The sequence below is a fragment of the Hypanus sabinus genome, chromosome 7 (assembly GCF_030144855.1).
Source record: "Hypanus sabinus isolate sHypSab1 chromosome 7, sHypSab1.hap1, whole genome shotgun sequence".
NCBI classification, from domain to species: domain Eukaryota; kingdom Metazoa; phylum Chordata; class Chondrichthyes; order Myliobatiformes; family Dasyatidae; genus Hypanus; species Hypanus sabinus.
In genome coordinates, this window is record NC_082712.1 from 123,679,034 (window position 1) to 123,704,785 (window position 25,752).

The following is a 25,752-nucleotide window of genomic DNA, read 5'->3' on the forward strand; positions in this document are numbered from 1 at the left end:
AAGGCAGATGAGTACAGTGGATTTCCAGTGTTTGAAATTCAAATGTGTGCACTTTGGAACTTGCTTTGAATGATATTCGAGTGCTTCAGCCAGTCCTGAAGACATGGTCATAAAAAGTTTTCCCCTAAATTACATTTTGCAAATTAGAATTATTTTTATTTGCATGAGATACACTGATTTATCTTCAAGTTGTGTTTGTAAGTTACAATTATATCTTCCAAATATGTGGCTATCTTCAAAAATAAGCACTGCAGTGTTCGGTTAGTTTTTAGGAGTTGTTAGGAGATCATTCAACTCACCGTTGATGCTGGTTCTCAGAGCAATTTTCCTTTAGCTTACAGTATCTCAAGTGGTCATGTTCTCCACCTTGTGCCTCCCACCACCAATTAACATACCAGCATACCTTTAAGATGTGGGAGAAGGGAACTAATACATGCAAACTATATACAGACATCAAAGGAAGCGATTGAACTAAAATTGTGAGATAGCAGCAACACCTGCCCATCAAGATACCTATCTATCACAAACAACCAGTCTCTTCCTTCTGCTCCCATTACTTGCACAATTAGAAAGAAATGTAATGGGAAAATGAAAAATGGCTTCTTATTATTCATATCATTTGTTTCTCTTGGTTTACAGCAACATCTAGGCTAGGTCAATATCTGAAAATCTAGGACAAATCTGGAGAAATCCTTACTACTAAAATGGGGTAGGGGAAGAGACATTTATATGATAAGCACCGACTATCTATTAAATCCTCCCAACAGTGTGCATCACAAGTAGCTTCTCATAATCAAATCCAGCTCCTTTATGTGTGGCTTGGTTCCTAAACCTGACAGAACCATTTCTACCGACAGGAGAAGGGATAAATGTGGATTACTGTCACCTTAACACCAGTTCCTTTAGGCAGATGGGGCTCGTTTGACTTGACTGGCAGCTCACCCAGGAGAAAACTCTGATCTCAAATCTTTGATTGCCTTTCAGCTATACCCACTTTTGAGAAAGGCCTTAGGAGTAAACCCTGAGGGAAAATCTAGAGCTGAAGTCCCTCAGATAGTACTGAGTTCAACGCTAACAGGCCACTCCTGTGATGCAGCTGGTGCAAAACTGTATTGGTCTCTGCCATTCCTTTGGGTTCATCAGCTATGTGGAGGGAGGAGACTGCTGCAAGGGCAGCAGCTTGCTCTGCATATCATACTGCCCTTGTTTGCGTACAGGCTTGTGTATCACAGCTGGAATGCAAAATCCACAGCTGACCTCGATCAGTGAAGTCACAATAAATATCAGCCTCACAATAAATCCATTCATCCTGATGATGAGACGCTGATATCACTGCACCAAGACCATTCATCTCATTGAAAGTAGTGAATAGTTGGACTCATGTACACTCTAAAATTGTTGATAAAAATTGTTTTTGTTGTAATTAAAAAGTAGTAATTTTATAGTTTTAAATAGCTTTGAGTAGGTTTTGCAACTCTTTGACACTGATTTGCATTTGCAGTTCCGATTTTCTTTTGCAGTGTATCTCAAACCAAAATTCTTTAAAGATTTTATGTAATGGCCAGAAAGAGAGCTGAGGATGTGGTTTGGGAGCCAAGTACACATTAACCCAAAGTGGTTTGGGAACCATTGCTGTAGTCCAATCCCATAAAATGCCTTAGACTTCAACTTGTTGAACCCTTGCCAAGCTTGGTGTTGTAGGATATAGATTCAGGTGGCAAGTTATCTTTGAAAGTGTTGGCATGTAAAAACATTGTTTTGAAAACTTTCTGCACAATCTACAGAATCCTGCTTTGTGCTACAAAATGAGTTCCTGATATTTATATGTTTCAACATTCTTTTACAAAGAGAAGGCAGCATAAACACAAGACATCCAACCAGAAATTGTGATGCCCTTAAGTTTTTGATCAAAATTGTATTGAGAACATGGAGGAAATGGACCCAAGTGAAATTGGCCACACATACCTCTCTCCCCACTGCAGATTGAAAACTAATGGAATCATTCTTATCTTTATTGTCTCCATATACTCAGTGGTTCATCAATGTAAATTTTATGAATGTCAATTTCTTAGGGATTCATGGGGTGTTCCTAATTTGAGCTCATTTTGGAGGAGAGGGGTGACGTTTGAAAAAAAACTTTCATTCTCAATATTTTTGTTTGAAACTCTTGTTCTAAATGCAATCAAGCCTTGGCCATGTTGCATTTTATTCAAAGCTTCATTTCTTCCAAAAGGCTGCTAGAACTTTGGACATGCAATGATCCTGAACACACAGCTTTATTTTCCCCAACATGGCTCTAATATAATAAGCAAATTCAATAGAAATGAAAGAAAAGTTGCTGAAGGCTTTCTTGATTTTGGTGTTCCAATGAAAATAGCTTCTAGAAGCTTGAAAACTACATTTCTGTTTAATTTTTATATCACTCTTAGAGACTTCATTTAAAACACACATTTCTAATCCTATTACTCCAATAGTATAGAAGCAATATTTCTTTGCCACTGTAAGGAATACTTCATGCAGTAATATTAAAGTGGCTTCTTCCCCATGGCCAATGTAATGTAAAATACATACGCAAATACAAAATCGTAGCTGTTAATTGTCATCCCCTGAAAAGAAACAGTGTTAAAGGGTAGCAACACACACAAAATGCTGGTGGAACACAGCAGGCCAGGCAGCATCTGTAGGGAGAAGCACTAAGGGTAGACCTTTTTCTATGTTTCAAAGGTCTCCTCAAGCAGGATGATTTAAAAAAAAGCAGACACAGTAACATGGTGGCTGCGGAACTCATCAAAAGGCAGATGATTGAGTTGTATATGCAAACTAGCATTTAACCATAAATAATAATTAAGATAATCAGAATCAAGTTTATTATCACTGACATACGTCATTAAATTTGGTAATGAGTAAGCAAGAATATTTCTAGAATCTGCTTAATTACTTTAATCTAAAAAAATATATAAATGCGTTGCATTGAACATCACAGAACAGTACAGGCTCTGAGGCCCACAATGTTGCTGACCTTTTAAGCTACACTAAGATCAATCTAACCCTTCCCTCCTATGCAGTCCTCCATTGATATGCCTAAGAGTTTCTTAACGCCCCTGATGTATGCACCTCTACCACCACCCTGGGCAGTGCATTTCACACACTTACCATTCTCCGTGTTAAAAAAAACTTAACCTCTGAAGTCCCCACAAACTTTCCTCAAATTCATTTAAAATTACGACCATCGTATTAACTATTTCTGCCCTGGGGTAAGTCTCCAGCTACCCCCCCAGTCTAAGCTTATCATCTTGTACACCTCTATCAAGTCACCTCTCATCCTCCTTCGCTTCAGAGAGAAAAGCCCAAACTTGCTACCCTCCAGTCATCTGGAGGCTAGTGAGATGTGCCACGTACCCCGTGACGGGTTAAAGAACCAGCAGAAATAGAAAACACCGTGGAGTCTGGTATTGCTATAAACAAATGCTAATTATTAATAACTACACAATACAGTAATATAAATGCAGATATATCAAACAGGTTAATAATGATTATATATAAATGTGGAAATAGGAAAAGCAAGCTTCTTCAAGCCTAGGGGTAAATGGATACAGTCTTACGATGATGACTAAAGTTCAGTTCAGTTTGTGGTATTGCATCGAGTAGTGATGGAGAGAGAGAGAGAGTTTTGAGTCTTCATCTAAGCTGACGCTGTTGATCGTCCCGTTGTCCTCCGAAATCCTATGAAAATCACCGACTGTGACCACAACAAAGGGGACCACTCTTCTGTGGTGGAATTATTAACCCAGGCGAGGGTTGGACACACGAATAATTCCCCTCCGGTCACACCCTTTTCACACTGCGAGAGCCACTGATCGATCCTCCAAAACCCACCTTTTCTGTGGGCACAGCAAAGCTCATTCAGTGTCCAAAACCATGTGTCTGTAGATCCATCAGCAGACTTCCTATTTATCTCACCATGCTGAACAGCCAGCTGTCCTTCAAACAACTCCTCTCTTCTCTCTCTGTGAGAATACAGAAGCTGACAGTGTCCTTGTAAAAGTGTAAACATGCTTGCAGAGAAACCGTAACACCATCTCCAAGCAGTCTTTCTCTCTCTCTCTCTCTCTCTCTCAATAACAAGGTGTCCAGTGTTGAACAACTCCCACTCTCTTTTCAAAAACACAGTTCATAGGGGTAATTCAGGACCCCATCACAGATGCAAAGATCTTCATCAAATCTCTTTCCTCGCTTCCCATAGTAACCTGTGGTATGTCCCATCCAACCTTGGTGAATTATCTATCCTAATGATTTTCAGAATTTCCAGCACATCCTTTTTCTTAAAGTTGACATGTTCAAGCATATCAGCCTGTTTTACACCATCCTTACAAATGTCAAGGTCTCTCTTACTGGTGAGTATTTAAGTATTTGTTAAGGACCTTATCTACATCCTTTTACTTGAGGCACAAGTTTCCTCTTACATCTCTGATCAGTCCTACCCTCACCCTAGCCACCCTCCCATTCTTCACTTATGTGTGGAACACCTTAGTGTTTTCCTTAATGCTATTTGCCAAGGCCCTCTCACGTCCCCTTCTAGCTCTCCTAATTCCATTCTTCAGCTCCTTCCTGGCTACCTTGTAACTTGCTAGAAGCCCTGTCTGATCATTGCTTCCTAAACCTTAAATAAGCTTATTTCTTCCTCTTGACTAGATGTTCCATATCTTGTCAACCATAGTTCCTTCACCCCACCATGCTTTCCCTGCTTCAATGGGACAACCTAACCAAAACCCTATGCAAGTGTTCACTAAACAATCTCTACATTTCTCTTTTGCATTTCCCTGAGTACATTAATTCCTAATTTACACTCCCAAATGTCTGCCTAATAGCATCATGGTACTTTCCTATACCATCTGTTCCTATCCTTGTCCAATACTATGATAAAAGGTCAGGGAGTTGTGGTCACTGTTTCCAAAATGGTGACCCACTGAGAGATAGGACACCTGACCTGGTTCATTGCCTAGTACTAATTCCAGTATGGCCTCTCCTTTAGTCGGCCTATCTACATATTGTGTCAGAAATCCTTCCTGGACGCACCTGACAAATTCTGCCAATCTAACCTTTTGCACTAAGGAAGTGCCAATCAATTTTAGGGAAGATGAAATTACCCATGATCTAAACCCTGTTAGTTTTGTAGCTTTCCAAAATATGCCTCCTGATCCGTCTTCAATGTCTAATGATATTGGGTGGTCTATAGAATATTTCCAATACAGTGATTGCTCCCTTCCTCTTTATGACTTCCACCCACAGTAGACAATCCTTCCATGATGTTGTTCCTTTCTGCAGCTGTGATACCATCCTTGATTAGAAATGCCACCCCTGCCACTTTTACTTCCCTTTCTGTCACTTACAGAACATCAAAACCCCTGAATATCCAGCACCCATTCCTGGCCTTGCAACAGCCAAATCTCTGTAGTGGTGACAACTTTATGGTTCCATATACAACATATGGAAATTCACCAGCAGTCTTTCAAAATCCTGCCCAAGCCCATGATATAAATTTGCTGATTCAGAACAGTGGGTTAGTGAACTGTCAATGGGCCCTGGTCATTCTCCTTGTGTTTTCCATATAAAAATGTGGCATGACCTATTTGGAAAGCTGTTGATTTTCTCAAGCATGATTTATCCCTTTCCCTTTATGTTACAACCATTGATTTAAGATGCTTAACATTTAATCTAGTTGAGTTTCAGGTTGAATACATTTCACGGGAGCAATAAAATATGTGGACTGTCAGACCAAAGTGTAATCTGTACTTTATATCTAACATGGGATAGTGCAGCTGGGTGTACATAAAAAAAGCGCTTTGCTGTGAAATTATACAATCATTTTCTTGTTATTATGTAGGAAAATTTAACCACTTCAGTGCATACCATTGGAGTGTCTTGCAAGTCATTAAACTTGCAAAAGTTCCATTAAACTTCATATGCATCACCCAGGATATCAGTAATCAAGCCAAGAATTCAGGGAAAAGGTATATTGTGTGTTGTCTAAACTCAAACCCCTGTCATTTCTCCTGTTAGCTGCTCATGAAGGAAGAGCATGGGAATAATTCAAAACATCACAGGAAGTCTTCTTGAATAATTTTACATTGGTCAATTCTAGGCTCTGGTTTGCACAAATGATTTAAGCTTCCTTAACTGCTTACTATCGAAAAAGACTGATGATACCTTTTTTCACTTATAAATTATTGGGCATTAAGCCATATTGACACTGAGTCACCAGAAAGAATAATTTGTTCTGCATTTATTTTCATTAATCAATGTCTAGAATAATAGACAAGCCAGCATTTTGTTCCTAGAGCAAGAGATTCAAGTCCAAATTTTGCAGTCATGACTGAAGTGATGGTGTTAACTTCAATAAAAAGCATTTCTCTTCCATGATAAAAGTTGCTATCAGCAATCTGATTAAACACACACAGACTGCAACCAGCACAATTTGAGAAAGGGCAATTTGAGTCAGTTTTTTAAACAGTATATAATATTCAAAATAAATATAACTAAGATAGTTGAGATATCAATTCAACAAAAAATAATTTTACTGGAATATTTGAAATGAGGGAATTACAATTCTCAAGTAAAATTAGAATTTCTGAAATTTTTGTAAAACAACACACTTTGAGAGGGAGGGGAATCAGAAAATCATGGGCAATAACTTACAGCTTTCATTCCACATGTTCATGCAGTACTTCAGAAGTTTCTATCCTTCTAACAGTGTAAAGACCATGCAACTGGACTTTAATTACCATTTCAACTATGACATCCATGCCTTTGTTTCAAAATCCATACATTTCATTGAAGCATTGGTCAGCAAAAATGGATCATTTTAAGTAAACTTTATATATTTTATATTTGCAAAGCAGTTGCCATTTCATTGGCTCTTCACTCAACCCTGGACTGATGGCAAAGATGCATACATCAGGATGCTCTTTATCGACAAAGCTCGGTATTCAATACTATTTCCTCCATAAAACTAATCAATAAGCTTCAGAACCTTAGCCTTATTGCCACCTTGTGCAATTGGATCCTGGATTTCCTCACTTGCAGACGCAGTCAGTTTGGATTTGCAACAGCATCTCCTCCGCAATCTCAATCAGAACAGGTGCACCACAAGGCTGTGTGCTTAGCTTCCTGCTATACTCGATATATATTTTGACTGTGAGGCTAAGCACTGCTCCAATGCCATATTTAAGTTTGCTAAAGCCATCACTGTCATTGGCCGAATCAAAAATCGGCTTACAGGAGGGAGATTGAAAATCTGGCTGAATGGTGTCATAATAACAACCTCTCAGTCGATGTCAGCAAAACCAAAGAGCTGAAGATTGACTTCACAAGGAGTAAATCGGAGCCAGTGAGCCAGTCCTCACTGGAGAATCAGAAAGGTGAAGAGGATCAGCCACTTTAAATTCCTCAGTGTTAATCATTTCAGAGAATCTGTCCTGGGCCAAGCACATAAGTGCAATTATGAGGAAAGCGCCTCTACTTCCTTAGAAGTTTGAAATACCTGAACTTGGGTACCTATCCTTTAAGACCCCTGTTCAAGTTCTCCTCATAGTCAATGTTATCTCTTAGAACAACTGTGGAAGCATGCAAGTCTGGAGGTGTATTAATAGCTTGCACAGTTAGGGGAGCTCAGTCAGAAATTAATTAAGTTTATTTCTTAAATGGGGAAATAGAAAATAGTTCTGTAGATATCGACAAATATTTATAATACTTTTACTGATCAGTAAGACATTTGGAAATAAGTAGTCCCAATCTGTCAATTTCCATTATGTTACAGATGTTTTCAAACACAGTTAAATGATCAATAATGACCACCTGATTGCTACAGATGATTGCTATCCATCACAGTGGAATTGGTGCCTGGATTATGACTTGTAGTTTTTGCTGGCTTTTCCAACATCAGTTGCCACTAAAAGAATGGGAAACTGTGCCTCAACAATACCCATTACTATACAATCCATAACATTCACAGAAGAGCCAAAGTTACTTTCCATAATTATTTTAGTGTAATCAAAAATATTTATTACTGTTTTCTAGAAGTTATGTTGATAATAGAAAATGTGAAATAAATAGGTTCTTAAATAAATTTATGGTACAGCATCGTACTTCAATTTTTACTTTCCTTTTTGGCACTTCGTTGGCTAGCTAACTGATCAATTTTCTTTCCCAGTTTTCTCTGCAGATGAGCCCTCTTCACTGGATCTAATGTTTTGTCTTTAGAGCTGCTGCCTGCGTATAGAACACCTTCTCTACTGATGAGTTTTCGGGCGTGTGCTTTGGCATGTGCACTACATCCATGAACCTAGGACAACAAAGAGGAGACAATTTTACACTACTCATAACATTGAGGATAGAAATGGCTGCAAAATCAAGCAAAAGAAAACAACGGAAGCCATACAAGCCTAAGAATCTTGCTTGAGAAGTATTGACAAGATCAAATTCTAAGTGTCCATCCAAATTTCTCAAATGAAAATCTTCACTAAAAACAATATGAGTGATGGGAATATAAAAACACTGATCAGGCATCACTCACAAGAGGAAAAGAAAGTAATATTATCAAATGCAGAACTGTGAACTGATAGCCGATGCTTGTTTGTAGCTATGTGTTTGTTTAATAAAGTAAGAAAAATTTAGTAAAAAACAAATGCTGCACCTCATAATTCTGCAACGATACTAGGGTAGGTGATGACAAAAAAAATTACGTAGCAGTGGAAAGATTGCAGAAAAGTTTACAAGGGTGTTCTCAGGATTTGAGGGATTGAGTTACAGGGAGATGTTGATCAGGCTAGGGTTTTATTCCTTGGAGCGTAAAAGACTGTGAAGCGATCTTATTGAGATGTATAAAATTATGAGGGGCATACAGCTTTGGCAAATCAAGAACTACAGGGGGGCATAAGTTTAAGGTAAGAGGGGAAATATTTAATATGAACTTGAAGGGCAACTTTTTTTTCCCCACAAAGCATGGTATTTATGTGGAATAACCTGCCAGAAGTGGATGAGGCTGGTAAAGTAACAGCCTTTGGAAAAGAGTTGAACAGGTTCCTTAGGTTGTCACAGCCAGGTGTTGGCACGTGGCCAAGTGGTTAAGGCATTCATCTAGTGATCTGAAGATCGCTAGTTGGCTGAGGCTGCGTATGTCATTGAGCAAGCCACTTAACCACACATTGCTCTGCGATGACAAGCTGTATGGGTCCTAATGCCCTTCCCCTGTGTGGAGAGGGGAGACTTGCAGTTTGGGCAACTGCCGGTCTTCCATACAACCTTGTCCAGGCTCGCGCCCTGGAAACTTTCAAAGGCGCAAATCCATGGTGTCACGAGACTAACAGAGGCCTACATACATAGCCAGGTAGGCTATGGTAATGGGGACAATGAGGAAAAATCTGGAGCTGGAGTCCGCAAGGGAGTCCTACGTTGAGTTCAAAGCTGATTGCCAACTCCTCTGATACTACTAGTACCAAACTGTATCAGTCTCTGTCGTTCCTTTGGGTTCATCAAGTGTGTGGATTTGGGAGGCTTCCTAAATAGGCAACAGCTTGCTCTCCATATCGTACTGCCCAGGTTTGCACATCTCGACAGCTAGGACGCAATATCCACGGTCAACTCTGACCAATGGAGGCCTCAACAACTGAATAGGTACATGAATGAGGAAGGATTAAGAAATTATGTGCTAATATGAAGGTAAATATTGTGTCCTGACAAAGGGTCTCAGCCTGAAACGTTGACAGTGCTTCTCCTTATAGATGCTGCCTGGCCTGCTGTGTTCACCAGCATTTTGTGTGTGTGTTGCTTGAATTTCCAGCATCTGCAGATTTCCTCGTGAAGGTAAATAGGACCAGTTTGGATGGACATTTTGGGGCTTGTTCCATACAACTACATTGTAGATTGTTGGAAAGGAAGGAGATAAAAGAGTTCCAAACATTTCCATAATCTTAAATTTCAATACTTCCTTCTATCCACAACATGTAGTATGACAATTTGTTATCTATTTTTTCAAACCTAAGCACTGTCACCAAGAGGGAAAAGGGCAGTGATTGCATAGGAATTCCACCAATAACACACTGGTTCAAATTACTGTGATTTGAATCAGTACATCATCACTATTTCTTGTCCACTGCACCACTGGATTTTCCTGGCGAAGATGGTGCTGGCGAGACACACCAATGCTTTGCAGATAGTTAACAAAACTACTAACAATTCTACTAATATACTTTTTCAGGGCTACGACCACTGCAATCCGCAGCCTTTCATTTGCTTTTGAACAGTCTGCATGACCTGGTGTTGTTGTGGTATTTGGCAAATACTAAATTTGGCGAACTGGACTCTTGAGAATATAGGTACAGCCGGGGCGGCCATTGCTGGAGTGGATTTTGGGGCCAGACTGATTTGGGGTTGATTGAAGGCTGGGGCCCAAACCCGAGAGCAGGTAATGAACCCATCTTTGGCCAATTTAAGCGCCAAGCCAGCTTAAAAAGATTAAGGTTTCGAGGCTGAGGGCAAAGGACTACTCTGTGAGGCTTTACTTGCCTCAGCGCTGAGCCTAGCTCCATGGCCGTGGCCTGCAGTCATCGGGCTCCTGGACCAGTGATGCCAAGTATCTGTGGACTTCCTGTCCGGGACGCTGCTGCTCATATTCTGTGGATTGCTTGTTTGCTCGTTTTTTATTGTTTGCATGACTTGTCTATCTATTCCGCACGCTGTATGTTTGACTGTCTTTTCGGTATGGGGTTTTTCGTGAATACTATTGTGTTTCTTTGTTTTGTGGCTGCCTGCAAGAAGACAATATACATTGTCCTGCAGATAAAGGGGGTGCTGTTGTAGTGTGGCAGACTGACCCCTAGAGGCTAGGTAGCAACTCTCAGACCCCTTGAAGAAGATCTCACTCCAATCCATCAGAAAACTGCCTCCAACACCATCACTGACCTCATCAATTCTGGAGAACTCCTATCCACTGCCAAACTCATAGTTTGCTTCTACCTCCTACCTATATCTACAAACCTGACTGTCTGGGTGGGCCCATTGACTTTGCCTGTTCCTGTTCCACTGAACTCGTGTCCTCATACCTCGACTCCACTCTAACCTCTTTGGTTCAGTCCCTTCCCAACTACATCCACAATACTTCTCACGCTCTCAATCTCCTTAGTATCTTTCAATTCCCTGATCTTGACCACCTTATTTTCACCATGGATGTTCAGTCCCTATATACCTCTATCCCCTATCACAAAGGCTTTAAAGCTCTCCCTTTTTTTCATCAATAAAAGAACCAACCAGTTCTCTCCATCACTACCCTCCTCCATCTGGCAGAATTGGTCCTCATCCTCGACAATTTTTCCTTCAGTTCCTCCCAATGCTCCCTCTAATTTGACCAGAAGCAATTACCACTGTGTGCAAAAATCTTGTGCTGTGCAATTTTTTTGCCAGGTGACAACAACATGTATGCACTGAATTTTACATATAGAGGTATTCATTTTAATAGCTAACAAAATGCTGTCAATAAGAACTTCGATCTACTTTCAGTTTGATTGATTTCGCTCTTGTTCATCTGCACTCTCACAAAACATATGTAGCAAGCCTGTAGTGGGTAATGAAGAATTTTCTCACTAGACCTTTTGACCACTATCCATATGTGATTTGCTTGCTAAATGATACTTTAAAAAGTCAAGTTTGCAAATATCACTCCACTTCTTCTCACTTGCAAATTCTCCTGCAACTTCTGCACCGTGACAATACACACGTAATACCAGTTTCTGTATTGTATATAAATATTTCTCATAGCTGCATGTTCCTGACCTCATGAGCTTATAGTGTAGCCATTTCTACTCTTTCATTAAGCCATTCCTCTTTAAGTGAACTAGCAGACCTTTTGTGCTTCATGCTCTTTGCTTCTTTGGAATTCAAAATAGTGAATCAATAACTTCTTCAATAAAACAGTATAAAAAAGCCATTTCTAAAATCTGCAAGCAAATCACTGTAAACTCTGTGTTGCAAACACCATCCGCATCAGAAACTGGAAAATGAAATGTAATTGTGTATGATCGTGAAATATATTTAACATGCCAACGAGGTAGAGGACAACATTTTGTACGCAGTTTAAATTCCTCTGTGCACGAGTAGCAAAAGGTGCGTGCATGTGCAGGGGTGGAGCTAAGTTATGATGGTGCTAAGCAGTGACTCCTTTGCTTGCATCTTCAGAAACAGCTCTATTCCTATCTTTGATATCTCTTTTTTCTCTCCTTTACAAGTTTCTTTTGAAGACCCTGACCTGGAGTTATTCTCTGACTTTGGTACTTTGTGGGAATGGGACCCACTCACAGGGCCTCACGACTGGCTGCTTTTTGATATCGCAAAGATGCAGCCTGGAAGATTAGTGTGCCTTCAGGGTGCCAGATTTTCGTGGCTCTGGAGGAGATGCTGATTCTAGGCTGGTGCCCCTGACCAAAGTGTTGCGAGAAAATATGGAACATCGGGAGCAGCGGATTTGCTGCTGTGGGTTGTGTGTCTGGAGAGCTGATCCTTTTTAGGGCTGACCCTCTGGGCACAAAGCTCGGAAAAAGCGACGCCACAGGCTTTTAACACCGTAAATCACCGAGTTGTTTGTTATATCTCCTCTCTCGCTGTGAAATGGGGATACCTCTTTTTCCCTTATCAGGCAGAGACACAGCCTGTGGTATGACGAATTCTCGGGTAAATGAGTAGTTTATGGCGTACTGCAAATCTGTGTCTTTATTGATGCTTTGCACGGTCAAGTGCTTGGTGGAGGGTGGTGATGCTTTTTGGCTGGTGGGGGTGGAGGTCATTGCCTTTCTGCTGCTTGTGTATGGGAGGGGGTGGGGGGCTTTGGGGTTCTAATGTTTTAACTGTCATTCATTCTTTGGGCCCCTCCTCTGTTTTTGTGGATGTTTGTGAAGAAAAAGAATTTCAGGATGTATAGTATATACATTTCTCTGACATTCTGAAGCCTTAGGCAGAATGTTGGTTCCTCCCACTTTCTCCACAAGTGTGTCTTTGCCACAGGTTTTTAAGAAGGGAATTGACTTGCACAGGAGGCAATTCAGAGAAGATTTAGTAGATTTATTCCTGAGATGAAAGGAGATACTTTGGAGGAAAATTTAAGCACAATCTGCTATAATCATTGATGTTTATGCAAGAGAGAGAAGATCTTATTAAAGCATATATGGATTTCTGAGGAGGTATATAGCAAGATAGATGCTGAGATGTCTTCCCTTTTGAGGGAATATAAAATTAGGAGGCATAGTTTCAGAATAAAGAATCATCAATTTAATACAAAATTGGCAAAGAATTCCTTCCCTTGGAGAGTGGTGAATCTTCAGAACAGTGGGGGGCTGAAGTAAAGATCACCATAGACCTTTGATCTATCCGCAAGGGAACCATGGGCAATAGGAAACAGGCAAAAAAATGGAGCAAAGAACATTATCAGATCAGCCAGGGTAAAGAAAGCTCATGGTCAACTGTACACTTGTTTATTTTGTTCATCACCTCTTTCTCAAGGATCAGCTGGACTGAATGACAAACGTCAGATTGACATTGATGCAAATGTTCATAAATATTAAATTTTGAAGTACTGAAATAACTAAGAATGAATAGGCGTGAGTCATTTTGATATTATACAGAAATATCCAGTTAAACTATCTGACTAATAATTTAATTCTATAGACTGGTGAAAGAGTTAATATTTGCTTTTAATGATAAGCTCATACCTCAGGGATGTGATGGCTGAGACAGTAGTGTTTGTTACAGTGGATGCAATGTTGTCCAATGGTACGAACACTCCCACTGCACTTCAAATAAGCACAAATACTGTCTGCTTTTATTGTTGCAGCAATGAGCGCATCGAAGTCCTCTTCTGTGCCACTTGCAAGGCCATCTTTGGTTTTCCCTATGAAACAAACAGTTAGGGATGAAAGGTACCTTTTTGTTTGATCTACAGTAAAATAGTGAAAAAACATACCCAAATTGTTGCAGTTACAATGCCAAGTTTCACTGCTAAACTTAAATGACATTTCATATTTCAGATAGTTCGGTCATAAAAAAAAGTTAAGCATTCCCATAACACAGTCACTTAAAATATTGTAGGTATTTTTCAATGAGGTTAATGTACTGCTCATCAAATTTAACTGCAGACAAGACAATAGAAAGTAACTAAAGCAGCCGCTAATTAATAGAATAAAACATGGTTTTAACATTATATCACACTATCAGGCAGCTAATTTTGCAAATGAAAATTCTTTAATGTTACTGTAATGAACTATTTTCTTCAATATTTAAAATTACTTTAAAGAATAGTTCTATACTAACAGATTCTATATTGGATAAGTTCCGGCTTATGCAAGAGCAGTGATTTGTTATATATTAACACTGAGCAGAGAAGACCGAGGGTTTGCGAAGTACTAGGTTTTATAAGCCTGCAATGGTTAATACAAATTCATTCACTGTCCTGCTAAATCTGTTCATAGATTAATAAGATACCTTTAAATCAATTTAAAAATAATATTAAGGACAGCATTTCAAGAACAGGACCAAGTTATGAAAGAAATACTTAATTTGACAAGAACAAAGCAGAAATAAATATCAAAAATATATGGTAGGAATTTTGATAGATCTAAATATTCAACCCTATTTATCAGAGGTAAGGCTTGCACTCTATAAACTCTACTCCTCTAGGTTTTAAAACAAGATCAGCAGCTTGATTTTTCTTTAAGAAGCAACACAAATACATACCATGTTTTTTATTTTTTGATTTCAGAGAAGCAGTGTTAGTAGAATTCTGCTTCTGCCTTGCTTGCTCCTCTCTCTTGGCTTGTTCCCGCTGCATCCTTTCAATATGCAGAGTCTTTAGATCCAGCTTAGATTGAGAAGCACAAGAACTAATGTCCTGTGGTCCTTCCTTCTCAACAAGAATCTGTTCTTTTTCATTTTCCACAGAAATTTGAGGGTCACAATCACTCTGTTTGAGAGGCACACCCACCCACTTTTGGTCTACCTGACAGTGGAGTTGTTTTTGCCTTTCCATGAAACCTGATTTAGCCACGACAATAAACCTGTCTCTGTTTTCACCCACACTAAAGTGTTCAAGACCAAGCTCTTCTGCGATCTGATGCACTAACAAACGGTCATGAGAATTGAGTGATGGAGGAAATTCAAATTTATTTGTTGCATTATCCTCTATAAATCGCATTATTTGATCCTTAAGCTTCCCAGAGTTATCTTTTACATTTATAGTCTCGGTACTTTTCTCTTTTGTTTCTGAAATGACATTCTCTTTTTGTATTTTGCAGCTTTCTAGATCTGCATTCTTCTTACTAATTTCCGCTTTTTGACTACTATGGTTTGCTGAATCTTTATTTACTTTTGAGACCATCACACTTTTGTCACTATTTGAGCCCTTGTCGCTTTTTTGCACTAAATGATCTTTTGTTTTCTTTTGTTCAGCTGGAAGGACTGGATGTGAGTAGTGTTCTGACACAATGTCATCACAGTATTCAAAAGCAGTCCGTACTTCCCCATGTTCTGTGATGTGGTCGACTAGGGATTTCAAAAATGGGTGAGTGCTGACCGTGACTACATCACAAACCACCGTCAAGTGGCGTCGCGCACGAGTTACTGCTACATTTGTTCTTCGGTCTTCAGCCAGAAAGCCCACTTCACCTGAAAAATGGATCAAAGTGCTAGTACTCTGAAGGGAGTGATGCAACCATAACAAAACAGAGTAGAAACTGACATTGGTTACTAAGAATGGACAACTTCTCTGGAACAGTTGAGTACAATTCTTACCTAATAGTCAATTCTATTGAAGGCAGTGGAAGTGAATTATGGTCTGAATTTGTAATATGTAATTGATAGAATATTACCCATTTTATGGCTCTTCAACTTTGCAACTCAGATTAACTTCAATTCCAAAATATCATTAAGCTGGTAAGAGTCCAAAGTCGATTTATAAGAATACTGCCAAGACTCGAGGGCCTGAGTTAAAGGGAGAGGTTTGGTAGGCTAGAATTCATTCCTTGGAATGTAGAAGACTAGGATGACCATAAAGAAATACTGCAAACAGTGTGAATGTTAGTCTTCCTTCCTAGGAAAGGGCACCAACAATTAGACTGCATAAGTTTAAGATGAGGAGAAAATTTTTAAAGAGACATTATGGGCAACTTCTTCATGCAGAGGCAGATGCATATATGGAATGAGTTTCCAGAAAGGAGTTTAGGCAGGAGAAGTATCATTCAGAAGACATTTGGACAGGAGGACACCTCAGCTGGCATGGACAAGTTAGGATACAGAGTTTGTTACCATGCTGTATTATTCTTTGACTGCAAAGATCTCACGGTCAAACACAACGGGGAGAAGAGAAAAAGGGCGACACCTGAAACACCGGCAATGGACAACTTCAAATCAATTTAATAGGCCCCTGTTCTCATTACCTACAAATTGCATGTCAAAGCAATAAGTTTTACCATCTCAGCGAAGTCCAAATATTATAATAAAATAATAGATTCCAAGGGTTGGCCATTAAACCCATCTTGTCTGTACCTGCTCTCTAATAATTGATAGCTCTGCAAATATTTCCTTCACTAGAATATCTCCAGGACCCCGTGAAAATTATGCCAGAATCTGCCTCTGGTTTTTTGACCATACATTCTTGTATACCACAACACGTAAAATTAAATCTTACCATTTAAGTCTTCTGATTAACAACTTACTTACCTAAGGAAACAATTTGCTCTTTATTTATTATCAGTTACTTACAATTTATATATTACATTTATTATATCAACTCCAGTTTACTTAAAGACTCCATCTCAATCATTTTCAGAGGAAGTATTTATGCCACTTCAAAATATTGCTCACTGCCCACATAAGCCAAGTATGAGACATTATGCTAAGTTTTACTAAGTCAGGCAGCATCTAAGACGATTTAGAACACATTGTCAAAGTTGATGTGTATCTGAACAGTTGCCAGTAAATTCACAGAACAACCTGCATTGAAAAAGTGAAGATGAGCAACTAAAAAGAAAATAATCACTGGAACTTTGTCAAGATGATGGCTGGATATTTGCTGTATGATATTTGACATTCAAAAAGCATTGCTATCTGCAATTTTAAGTACACAATGCATATCATTTACAACAAATACATTTAACAAAACTACAAAATATTTTCAAAAATTTCATTCACAATTCCAATACAAACCATTTTATAAAAACTTTTATTTCTTCCCACAAGCTATTTTTCCTCTGGCTAGCAGCCCTGGGTCTTGCTTGCTTACTATTCAGTTTTGCCAGTGAATCTATAATAATCAATACTGTGTAATGAGAGCTGATCTCTGGAGAAATGAATAATCCTGATTTACTACCCCGTGCTGGGGGCTGGAAATAATACACTGGAATTTACCATTATTATCAAAATATAAGTTTGTAGCAAACTAACTGAAGGTTCATCGTGCATTAGATTCATTCTGAGGCACAGGAATTCAGCTGATCTTTTGGTAACAAGACAAAGACCATTATGCCGGAAGTAGTAAACACATGTAAGAGTAGGATTTATGAACTTTCTGACATTATTGTTCATGTCCCATCTCTTCCAGATATATCATGTGCAATCTTCTTCGTGCACGGTGTGCATAGAAGCAGGATGTTCTCCCAAACTACTGTGACCTAAAGGGTCAAGGAAGTGGAAGGGATGTTCCAGATCATTTCTCCAAAATTCCCTTATTATTTTCATCTGTTATGAAATGGCTTTCAGACAAGACAAACAGCATGGGTATCGTGATACAAAGTACACCACAGATGCATGGGGCAGGCTTGCCTGTCTATCACAAAAATAGAAAATATTGGACCATGGATGATGCATTCTAGCTCTCTACATGATATGCCGGCCAGTATGCAAGCTAAGGCAGTACAATGTGGAGAGCAAGCTGTTGCCCATGTAGCAGGCTCCTCCTCTCTACACAGCTGATAACCCAAAGGAACAGCAGAGACCAATACATTGTGGCACCAGCAGTGTCTCAGGACTTCAACATTGAACTCAACGTAGCACTACCTTATGGACTCCAGTTCCGAATATTTCCTTGGTGTTAACTCCTGATGTCTTGGCTGTGAGTGGGTACCCTTATCCTAGATGAGTTGCCAACCACGTCTGATGAACCCCATCTGCCTGAAGCAACTAGCTTTAAGGAGCCAGTTAACCCACCTTTGCTCTTCCGTCAGTAGAAATGTTTCCGCTGGGCTTAGTACCTAAGCTACCTGTGAAGGCCAGGAGCTGGACTTGGTTGTCAGAGGTTATTTGGGATGCACACCATTGGGTGCATTTAATGGGTAATGGAAGCTTATACCCAATTACACCCTCCCCCCCACCCCGACTATAACAACTTTAAGGAAGCTACTGGCATCAATATTCACCAATATGGCAAGATTATGAATTGCCATGAGACATTTATTTCACCATTACAGATCTCAACACTGTAAATGTACTTTTTGAGCTATTCAATGACTGCCAATATTTTGATTTAATATAAATTCTTCAACAGTTATTACTGTATAGCGGGAAACATGCTAAATAATGAAATGAAGTTATTAACAGCAGTCTTCAAGTACTTTATCTTTTCTTTGCATCTATCCACACAAAAGCTAATACTTCTGTTCTCATGGTTAAATCAGGTGGCCATTTCAGTCACAAAGCTACCAAATCAGTTTTCTTCAGCAGGCAAAAATGGAAACATGTTTACACATAAAGTACAAGACCTCAGATGTGGAGGCACGCATGCAACAGAAAATGAAAAATTTGTTTTATGTCAAGAGCTAAGTACTGCAGTAAGCAATTATCAAAGAGAACAGACACACTCTGAACATTCTGTCATCTCCCCTCTCCGATCGGGCCAATTATACAATAGCCTAAAAGCATGTACCACTAAGCTCAAATACTACTTTTAATCCCAGTTATCACACTCCTAAATAGGTTTCTTTTACGATAAAATGAACATCACTATCAACCTTGTAATGATCTTGCACGTTGTTGTTTACCTGCAATGCACTTTCTCTGAAGCTTTTACACTTTGATCTTTATTGTTATTGTTTTACCTTGTTCTACCTCAATGCACTGTGTTATGATTTCATCTGTACGAACAATATGCAACACAAGCTTTTCACTCTACTTGTAACAATAATAAACCAATTCCAATAAAAGGATGAACAAAATAAAGGAAAATAATAGGTCTTGGAAAAAAAACACTACAGAAGGATTTATAAATACATAGAGTTGGAAAATACAAAATAAGTAACCAGTGCGCGGAGCCAATATTGCTCTCACATCAGTAGGAGGCGTATGACATAATGGATGAGATAAACATACTGTGGGAAAATATTACAAAGGTTAGCAGAGAAAGTAAACCAATACCTAAATTGAACAATTTCAGGCTATTAGAAGTAACAAGAGACAAACTGGTGGATCTGATGTCCATCTTCCATTTTGTTTGGATGCTAAAATGCTATTATTGCTTCAAAGTAATTAAAGGTTAGTCACTCCAATCCCAGTGATGGGCAAGATATTGGAAGAAGTTCCAGAGGCCAGCATACATTGTCATTTAGAAAGGCAGTGAATAGGGATTTAACAAAATAAATAGACATTATTTGGGAAACTAACATTAAGAACAGCTATGCAAAGCACATTTAACAACAGGGCATGACAAAATCCAACAACCCCAGTCCTAGGTTCTTGTGGCATATGTCAACACCTGGACAAATTTAGGAGCACATTAAGAGGGTTGCCTATAATGCAATAATTACTGGAGCTTGACAGGATAAAAGCTGTTGAGTGCAGGAGGTCATCAACAAACTGGTCATGGTAATAGGAAGTCACATGGAATTCATGCAAAGAACCTGGAGGTGTGCATTTGGTTCAGCAAATAAATCTGTTCAATTTAATTACCTCAGCAGGACTGAGATTCCTCTCCAAATCTCACTTTATGTGTAATTGCTAGGTCTTTCGTCACTCCTGCAAGCATCTCCTCCCACTGCACAAGGATACAAGGCAGCTCACTTCTTGCTATGAATACTTATACTTTTTCTCCTGAATACTCTACCACCTAGTTCTCAAACTACATTATTTGTTCACCTTTGCAATCTTTCAACAGGATGTACTATACATCTCTCTCTTTCAACCTCACAAGTGAGATTGGATCTCAATAACATGAGGACATTTTGTTATTTTGCAAATAATGACTAAATGAGCAATGTCTCTGACTATCTTTGGTTGAGGATAAACATCCAGTACTAAAGCAGTGAGTTGGAAGTCATATGTGGCCATGGTGTGTGGGTGCTATTCTATGCTCCTCCCATTTTCCTCTCTCAACAATAGTAATATTTATTGGTGGGCACTGTTAATACTTTACAGAATAACTACAAGAGCAATTAATTAGAAAGTATTTATGACATGCGGTCACAAAAGGCTCCAAAATATAGGTTTTAAAAATCTTATTTCGCATAGGGAGGTACACACATTGTATTTACGATTCCAAACAAAAAAAACTCAAATGTCAATAAATGAATTCAAGCAACATTTCAATGTGCTCAAAGGTCACTGATTCAAAACATTACCTGACTTACTGAACGAGAGACACATGCCTCATACTACACGAGCCTCAGTACATACCTCTTCTGTTGGATCTCACGAGGGATAAAACAACAGCCTCTTTTTCTCTTCCTTGAAACCCATCTACAGACTTAATTTCCAGCTCTGGGTACTTGCTGGAGAGTTCTTTTCTCAGGAGTTGTACCTGTTTAACAAGAAATTTAATTTTCAACAAACAATAAACACAACTAAATTAAACTACAGCTTCTATACCTTGTGCCAAGATTCATCCTAATTTATCTTACTTCTATCCCACTATCCCCTTCTCAAGTTATATCTCTGCTACAACATTCTCAACTTACCAGAAATGTAAACAAATTCTGCTAAACTGAGCACTTGCATGATACTTAAAGGAAATCATGCAATCTATGCAGTATACACGGAATTCTTATACTCTTATACACGGAACTAGGAAGATTGGCTTAGACAAAGGAAAGCCCTTAAAATTCACCTGAATAAACTGGTGCACAGACTCTTAAATGTACTTTTTCCAGAACTACGAAGAGTCAGAAATGCCAACTTGGAATGAGGTTACTAGAGCTTTCAAAGCAGAAAGCATTCTGGAAACCTGATCTTCCAGTTTAAGATGGTGCTGCTTAATCTCAGCAACTTCTGGCTACCATCTAATGAAACAAGGAAAACAACTAACAACTAAGTCTGTAACTTCAGTTTGGCCATGGAGGCATTTCAATGGGGCAGAATTGAGGCGAGGTGAGACAGCAGGATCCTTTACCTTGAGCAAGGAAGATCTGTGGTTTGATCAATTTAAGTGCTGGGCCGAATCGAGTTGGTGGGGTCCAGGCCCCAGAGCACATCAAAGCGACTGATCCCGATGTTTGGATTTGGGTGCCGGGCCAGATTGAAAACGTCAGGACGTTGGGACCCAAGGTGAGGAATGGACTGGTTTAGCTCGCTCCTCCGCACTGCACTGATCTGAGGACTCTCTTTGCGGACTTCAATTCAGAATGCTATTTGCTTGCGTTTATTGTTTGTTTGTTTGTTTGACTTGTGTGTTTTTTTCTCTACACTTGGATGTTTGACAGTCGTTTTTATTAAATGTTTTTCTAGGCTTCTTTGTTTCATGGCTGCCTGTTAGGAAACAAATCTCAAAAGTTCTTTAATGTATATGTACTTTGATAATAAATGTACTTTGAACCTTGCACCTTCTCCTAGAAACCAGAACATTAAGAGGAAACCCATGAGGAGGATCTACAACCTCTACAGAGTTAGTCGGTCAAGACAGAACCCAGGTCACTGGAGACATGAGGCGGCTGCTCTATCAGCGGCATCATGAACTTTCCTTGTAAACCAAAAAACATTACATAAAAACTGGCTAAATCACTTTGTGCAGACTTGATGTTAAATGCAAACAACATCTGCAATGCATGATGGAACATTTGGGATGTGGCCAGAAGGAAAGTGATGTGCAGTGGCCAACAAAGCACCATCATCCCCACATGCAACATCTTCAAATGATATAAATTACATTCCAGCAGTCAATAAACAAAGTAGTATCTGCCAGTAAATTCATACCTACACTTTGGAATTATCATCTCTATCAGAACATCTGAACTTTTAAAATTTGATTGCTTTAATAGTATTTCAGTATTAAAAATTAAGTACCAAATACCTGTATTGCCTATATAGAACTTCAGGGGAAAAAATCAGGCACAGTACCTGCAAATTGTATGGCGTTATCACAGCAATATCCTTCGGACAGACGCCAGCTTCAGTCAGAGCTTGAATATGCTTTACCACAATTTGAACCTCACCTAAAATAGAAGCAGCACAAATCATGATATCACAATTAAAATCAAAGAATTCATCTTATTATATTTATGGCTTTACTTGATTGGACCTGAAGTTCTTCATGTGTCAAAACAGATTCATACAATCCCATATCCACCAATATTTTAGCTTAATGGAACAATCTTGCAAACAAAAACGGACATTATGTTCATTTTCCCATGCTTCTCCAAGTTTTTCATAGGTAAACCGAGAAAATGTCTGCAAAAGGATAGAATTAAAGTCAAAATGTAGAAAGAGAGGTTGACTTTGGCAGGAGATTCAAGAACTTAGGTGCTACTGCTGAATGCCCAGCCGTCAATGCTGGAATAATTAAATATGGAATGCCCACAATTAAATATGAAGTGGCATAAATATCTTGCAGGCTGGAGAAAACAATTGAGATGTGAAAGAGCTTAACGATGGAAAGTTTAGAAAAAATGAGAAAATAGAAGACTGAGGGCCTGTTTAACAGGGAGGCAATGGAGATCAGCGAAGATTGCAGAGAAGTCAAAGTTGATGAGAATGGATGGATTAGCTATATCACAGTGGTAAGAGGGATATTGCTACTACAATATTTGTGCATGCTTGATTGGATAGATTCAAATATTGGAAGAGCATCTTCAAGGAATGGAAAGCTCAAGTTTAAGCTTAATTATCATTCACAAAACACCAGTCCTCCAGTCCACCAGTACCGACAGTCAATACATAACACAAGGCACATATAAAAGATAACATACAGTAACACAAAAAAACATATATATATAGCCCAAGTTCCTGAGTGCCATGCTTGTAAATTGATGGTGTATTGGTGTTATCGACAAAAACATGCAGTTCTCAGCAGTCCTCAGATGACCGGAGGCGGTGTAATGTGGCGTCCATGGACACAATCCAGACTGTCATTCTACCATTTAAACACTGAAAAGCAGCACCGACAGAAGGGGCAAGTCCCAACCCAGCATAGATGCCACAGTACCCCACCTCCAGTATCTTCACTCCAGAACTGCTGCAACAGGCAAGCCTTCAGCTTGAGGCCTAGTCCTTGCTATGACCAAGGCCATGCAGCTTCCCCGCCTTCTATCTCACCAAATAGCAAGGAAAATGGACTTGCAGCGTTTTGTATTATCAATGTTCAACTGGGTCTTACTATCACAAGGGAAATGTCTAAGATAATCATTTGCTGCTAGGAAGAGGAGTTTCAAGTCTGTAAAGTACATAGGGCTGGTCTGTTTAGCAGAAAAATAATGATGGCAAATTTGAAAAGATTAATACCTAAAGTGAACAAACAATATTAAACAATACAAGAGCAAGGAAAAGCTAATTGGTCAACAGATTAATATGAAAAGGTCATCACGCTTAAGAAATGCAATTTCAGCCTTGGAAAGGACACTTGCTAGAAAGGAAAGAGTACAGAAGCTGTAATTTGCAAAGGATCTGCTGCCTGATGGTTAAAAACCAAAGTCAGCAAGTCCAGATGTCAAGACCCGAAGGCTGAAGCCAAAGACTAGTGATTAGAAGCTTGGAGGGTTTGTGTGTGTGCGTGTGAGTGTGTTTTATAGTTAGATAGTGCGTGGGAATTAGGCTTGCTTTGCTGTTGCTGATTTGTTTTGTTTTGTTTTTGTTGTTCTACTGAACACCGTGGGTGTGCTCTGTTGGCATCGAATACGTGGCAATACTTGTGGGCTGCCCCAGCACATCCAATCACAAACAACGCATTTTACTCCGTGTTTCGATGTACAAGTGATAAATAAATGCATTGAAATCTGACTTAGACACCTTAACACAATCATAACCAGATTCTTCACTGCTGTTTCCTGCTGCCATCGAAGTCTGCTTAAACTGACTTGCAACAGTTTGGGAATCAAAGCAAAGATCCAGAAGTTAGAAAAGAGCTAGATATGGAATTCAGGGCAACTCAAGTTTGTAAAGTAGACTTGGGAATCCACCTGAATGTAAGCAATAGTATGAATAAGGCAAATAATTTAAAGCCAAAGGAAAGTTAAATATTGTAGCAGTGTGCTACACACAGTGCTGGAATAATGACACGCAGATGGTGGGCTGCAGTTGCATAAAAGATTTATTCAAACTTCGTGGCCTCGCTTTTAAGCCTTCCCATTTCCGCCCTCCCCCGGCAGGAATGCTGTAGGGGGCGCATATTAACAGTCCCTTCACGCGCAAGGGCTTTTCCCCTTGCTGGTGAAGAAGACCTGGTGCCCTTTTTGGAGCCGGCCACTCTGCCGGTGTGCGCCATTTTGTAAGCCGGTTCGAGTGCGCTGGAAAGAGGGTCACCACATAACCCCCCCCCCACCCCCAGAACTGGTGATACATCCCCCAATGTTCACAGTCTGAGTCGGCCTCTGTTTGGGAGGTCTGCCTCTGCGCCGCGGTGCCTGAGCTCCAACCGGCTGCGCCAAGTCCACGTGGGCCGGTTTGAGTCAGTCCGCTGTGAAAACCTCCTGTTCCCCCCCAATGTCCAGCACGAACGTGGACCCGTTGCTCCTGATCACCTTAAACAGCCCCTCGTAGGGCCGCTGTAGTGGTGCCCGATGTCCGCCCCGTCGTACAAAAACAAACTTACAGTGCTGCAGGTCAGGCTCTGTCCATGCTGCGAAGTGGGTATGGGGGCCAGGTTACCGAGCCTCTTGCGTAGTCTGTCCAGGACTGCTGCGGGTTCTTCCTCTTGCCCCCTTGGGGCTGGTATGAACTCTCCTGGGACAACCAGGGGTGCGCCGTACACCAACTTGGCTGACGAGGTGTGCAGATCCTCTATGGGCGCTGCGCGGATTCTAAACAGGACTCAGGGAAGTTCATCCACCAAGTTAGGTCCTTTCAGGCAGGCTATGAGAGCCGACTTCAGGTGACGGTGGAAACGCTCCACTAGCCCGTTCGACTGTGGGTGGTAGGCAGTTGTGTGGTGTAGCTGTGTCCCTAAAAGGCTGGCCATAGCTGACCACAGGCTGGAGGTGAACTGGGCGCCTCTGTTGGAGGTAATGTGGGCCGGCACACCAAAGCGAGATACCCAGGTGGTAATCAGTGCTCGGGCGCAAGATTCGGAGGTGGTGTCGGTGAGCGGGACCGCCTCTGGCCATCTTGTGAACCGGTCTACGATAGTCAGGAGGTGCTGCACTCCTCGTAACACTGGCAGGGGCCCCACAATATCCACATGAATGTGAGCGAAACGCTGGCGGGTGGAGTGGAACTGCTGAGACGGGGCTTTGGTGTGCCACTGCACCTTGGCTGTTTGGCACTGCATGCACGTTTTGGCCCATTCACTGACCTGCTTGCGGAGTC

The 25,752-nt window shown here is 40.1% G+C and overlaps 1 protein-coding gene across 4 annotated transcripts in view; it reads right to left on the reverse strand.

The window, feature by feature from the left end:
* Positions 1 to 6,262: 6,262 nt before the first annotated feature.
* The window catches only part of ighmbp2 (immunoglobulin mu DNA binding protein 2), a 79,868-nt gene continuing 60,378 nt past the window's right edge, over positions 6,263 to 25,752 (reverse strand). For all 4 annotated transcript variants that reach the window (XM_059975508.1, XM_059975506.1, XM_059975507.1 and 1 more), the window contains 5 exons: positions 22,354 to 22,448; positions 20,698 to 20,821; positions 14,776 to 15,702; positions 13,755 to 13,933; positions 6,263 to 8,341 (listed from right to left, as the gene is read on the reverse strand). In XM_059975508.1, the coding sequence (XP_059831491.1) occupies positions 8,147 to 8,341; positions 13,755 to 13,933; positions 14,776 to 15,702; positions 20,698 to 20,821; positions 22,354 to 22,448 (1,520 nt within the window). In that variant the 3' untranslated portion in view covers positions 6,263 to 8,146. The remainder of the gene's footprint in view (positions 8,342 to 13,754; positions 13,934 to 14,775; positions 15,703 to 20,697; positions 20,822 to 22,353; positions 22,449 to 25,752) is intronic.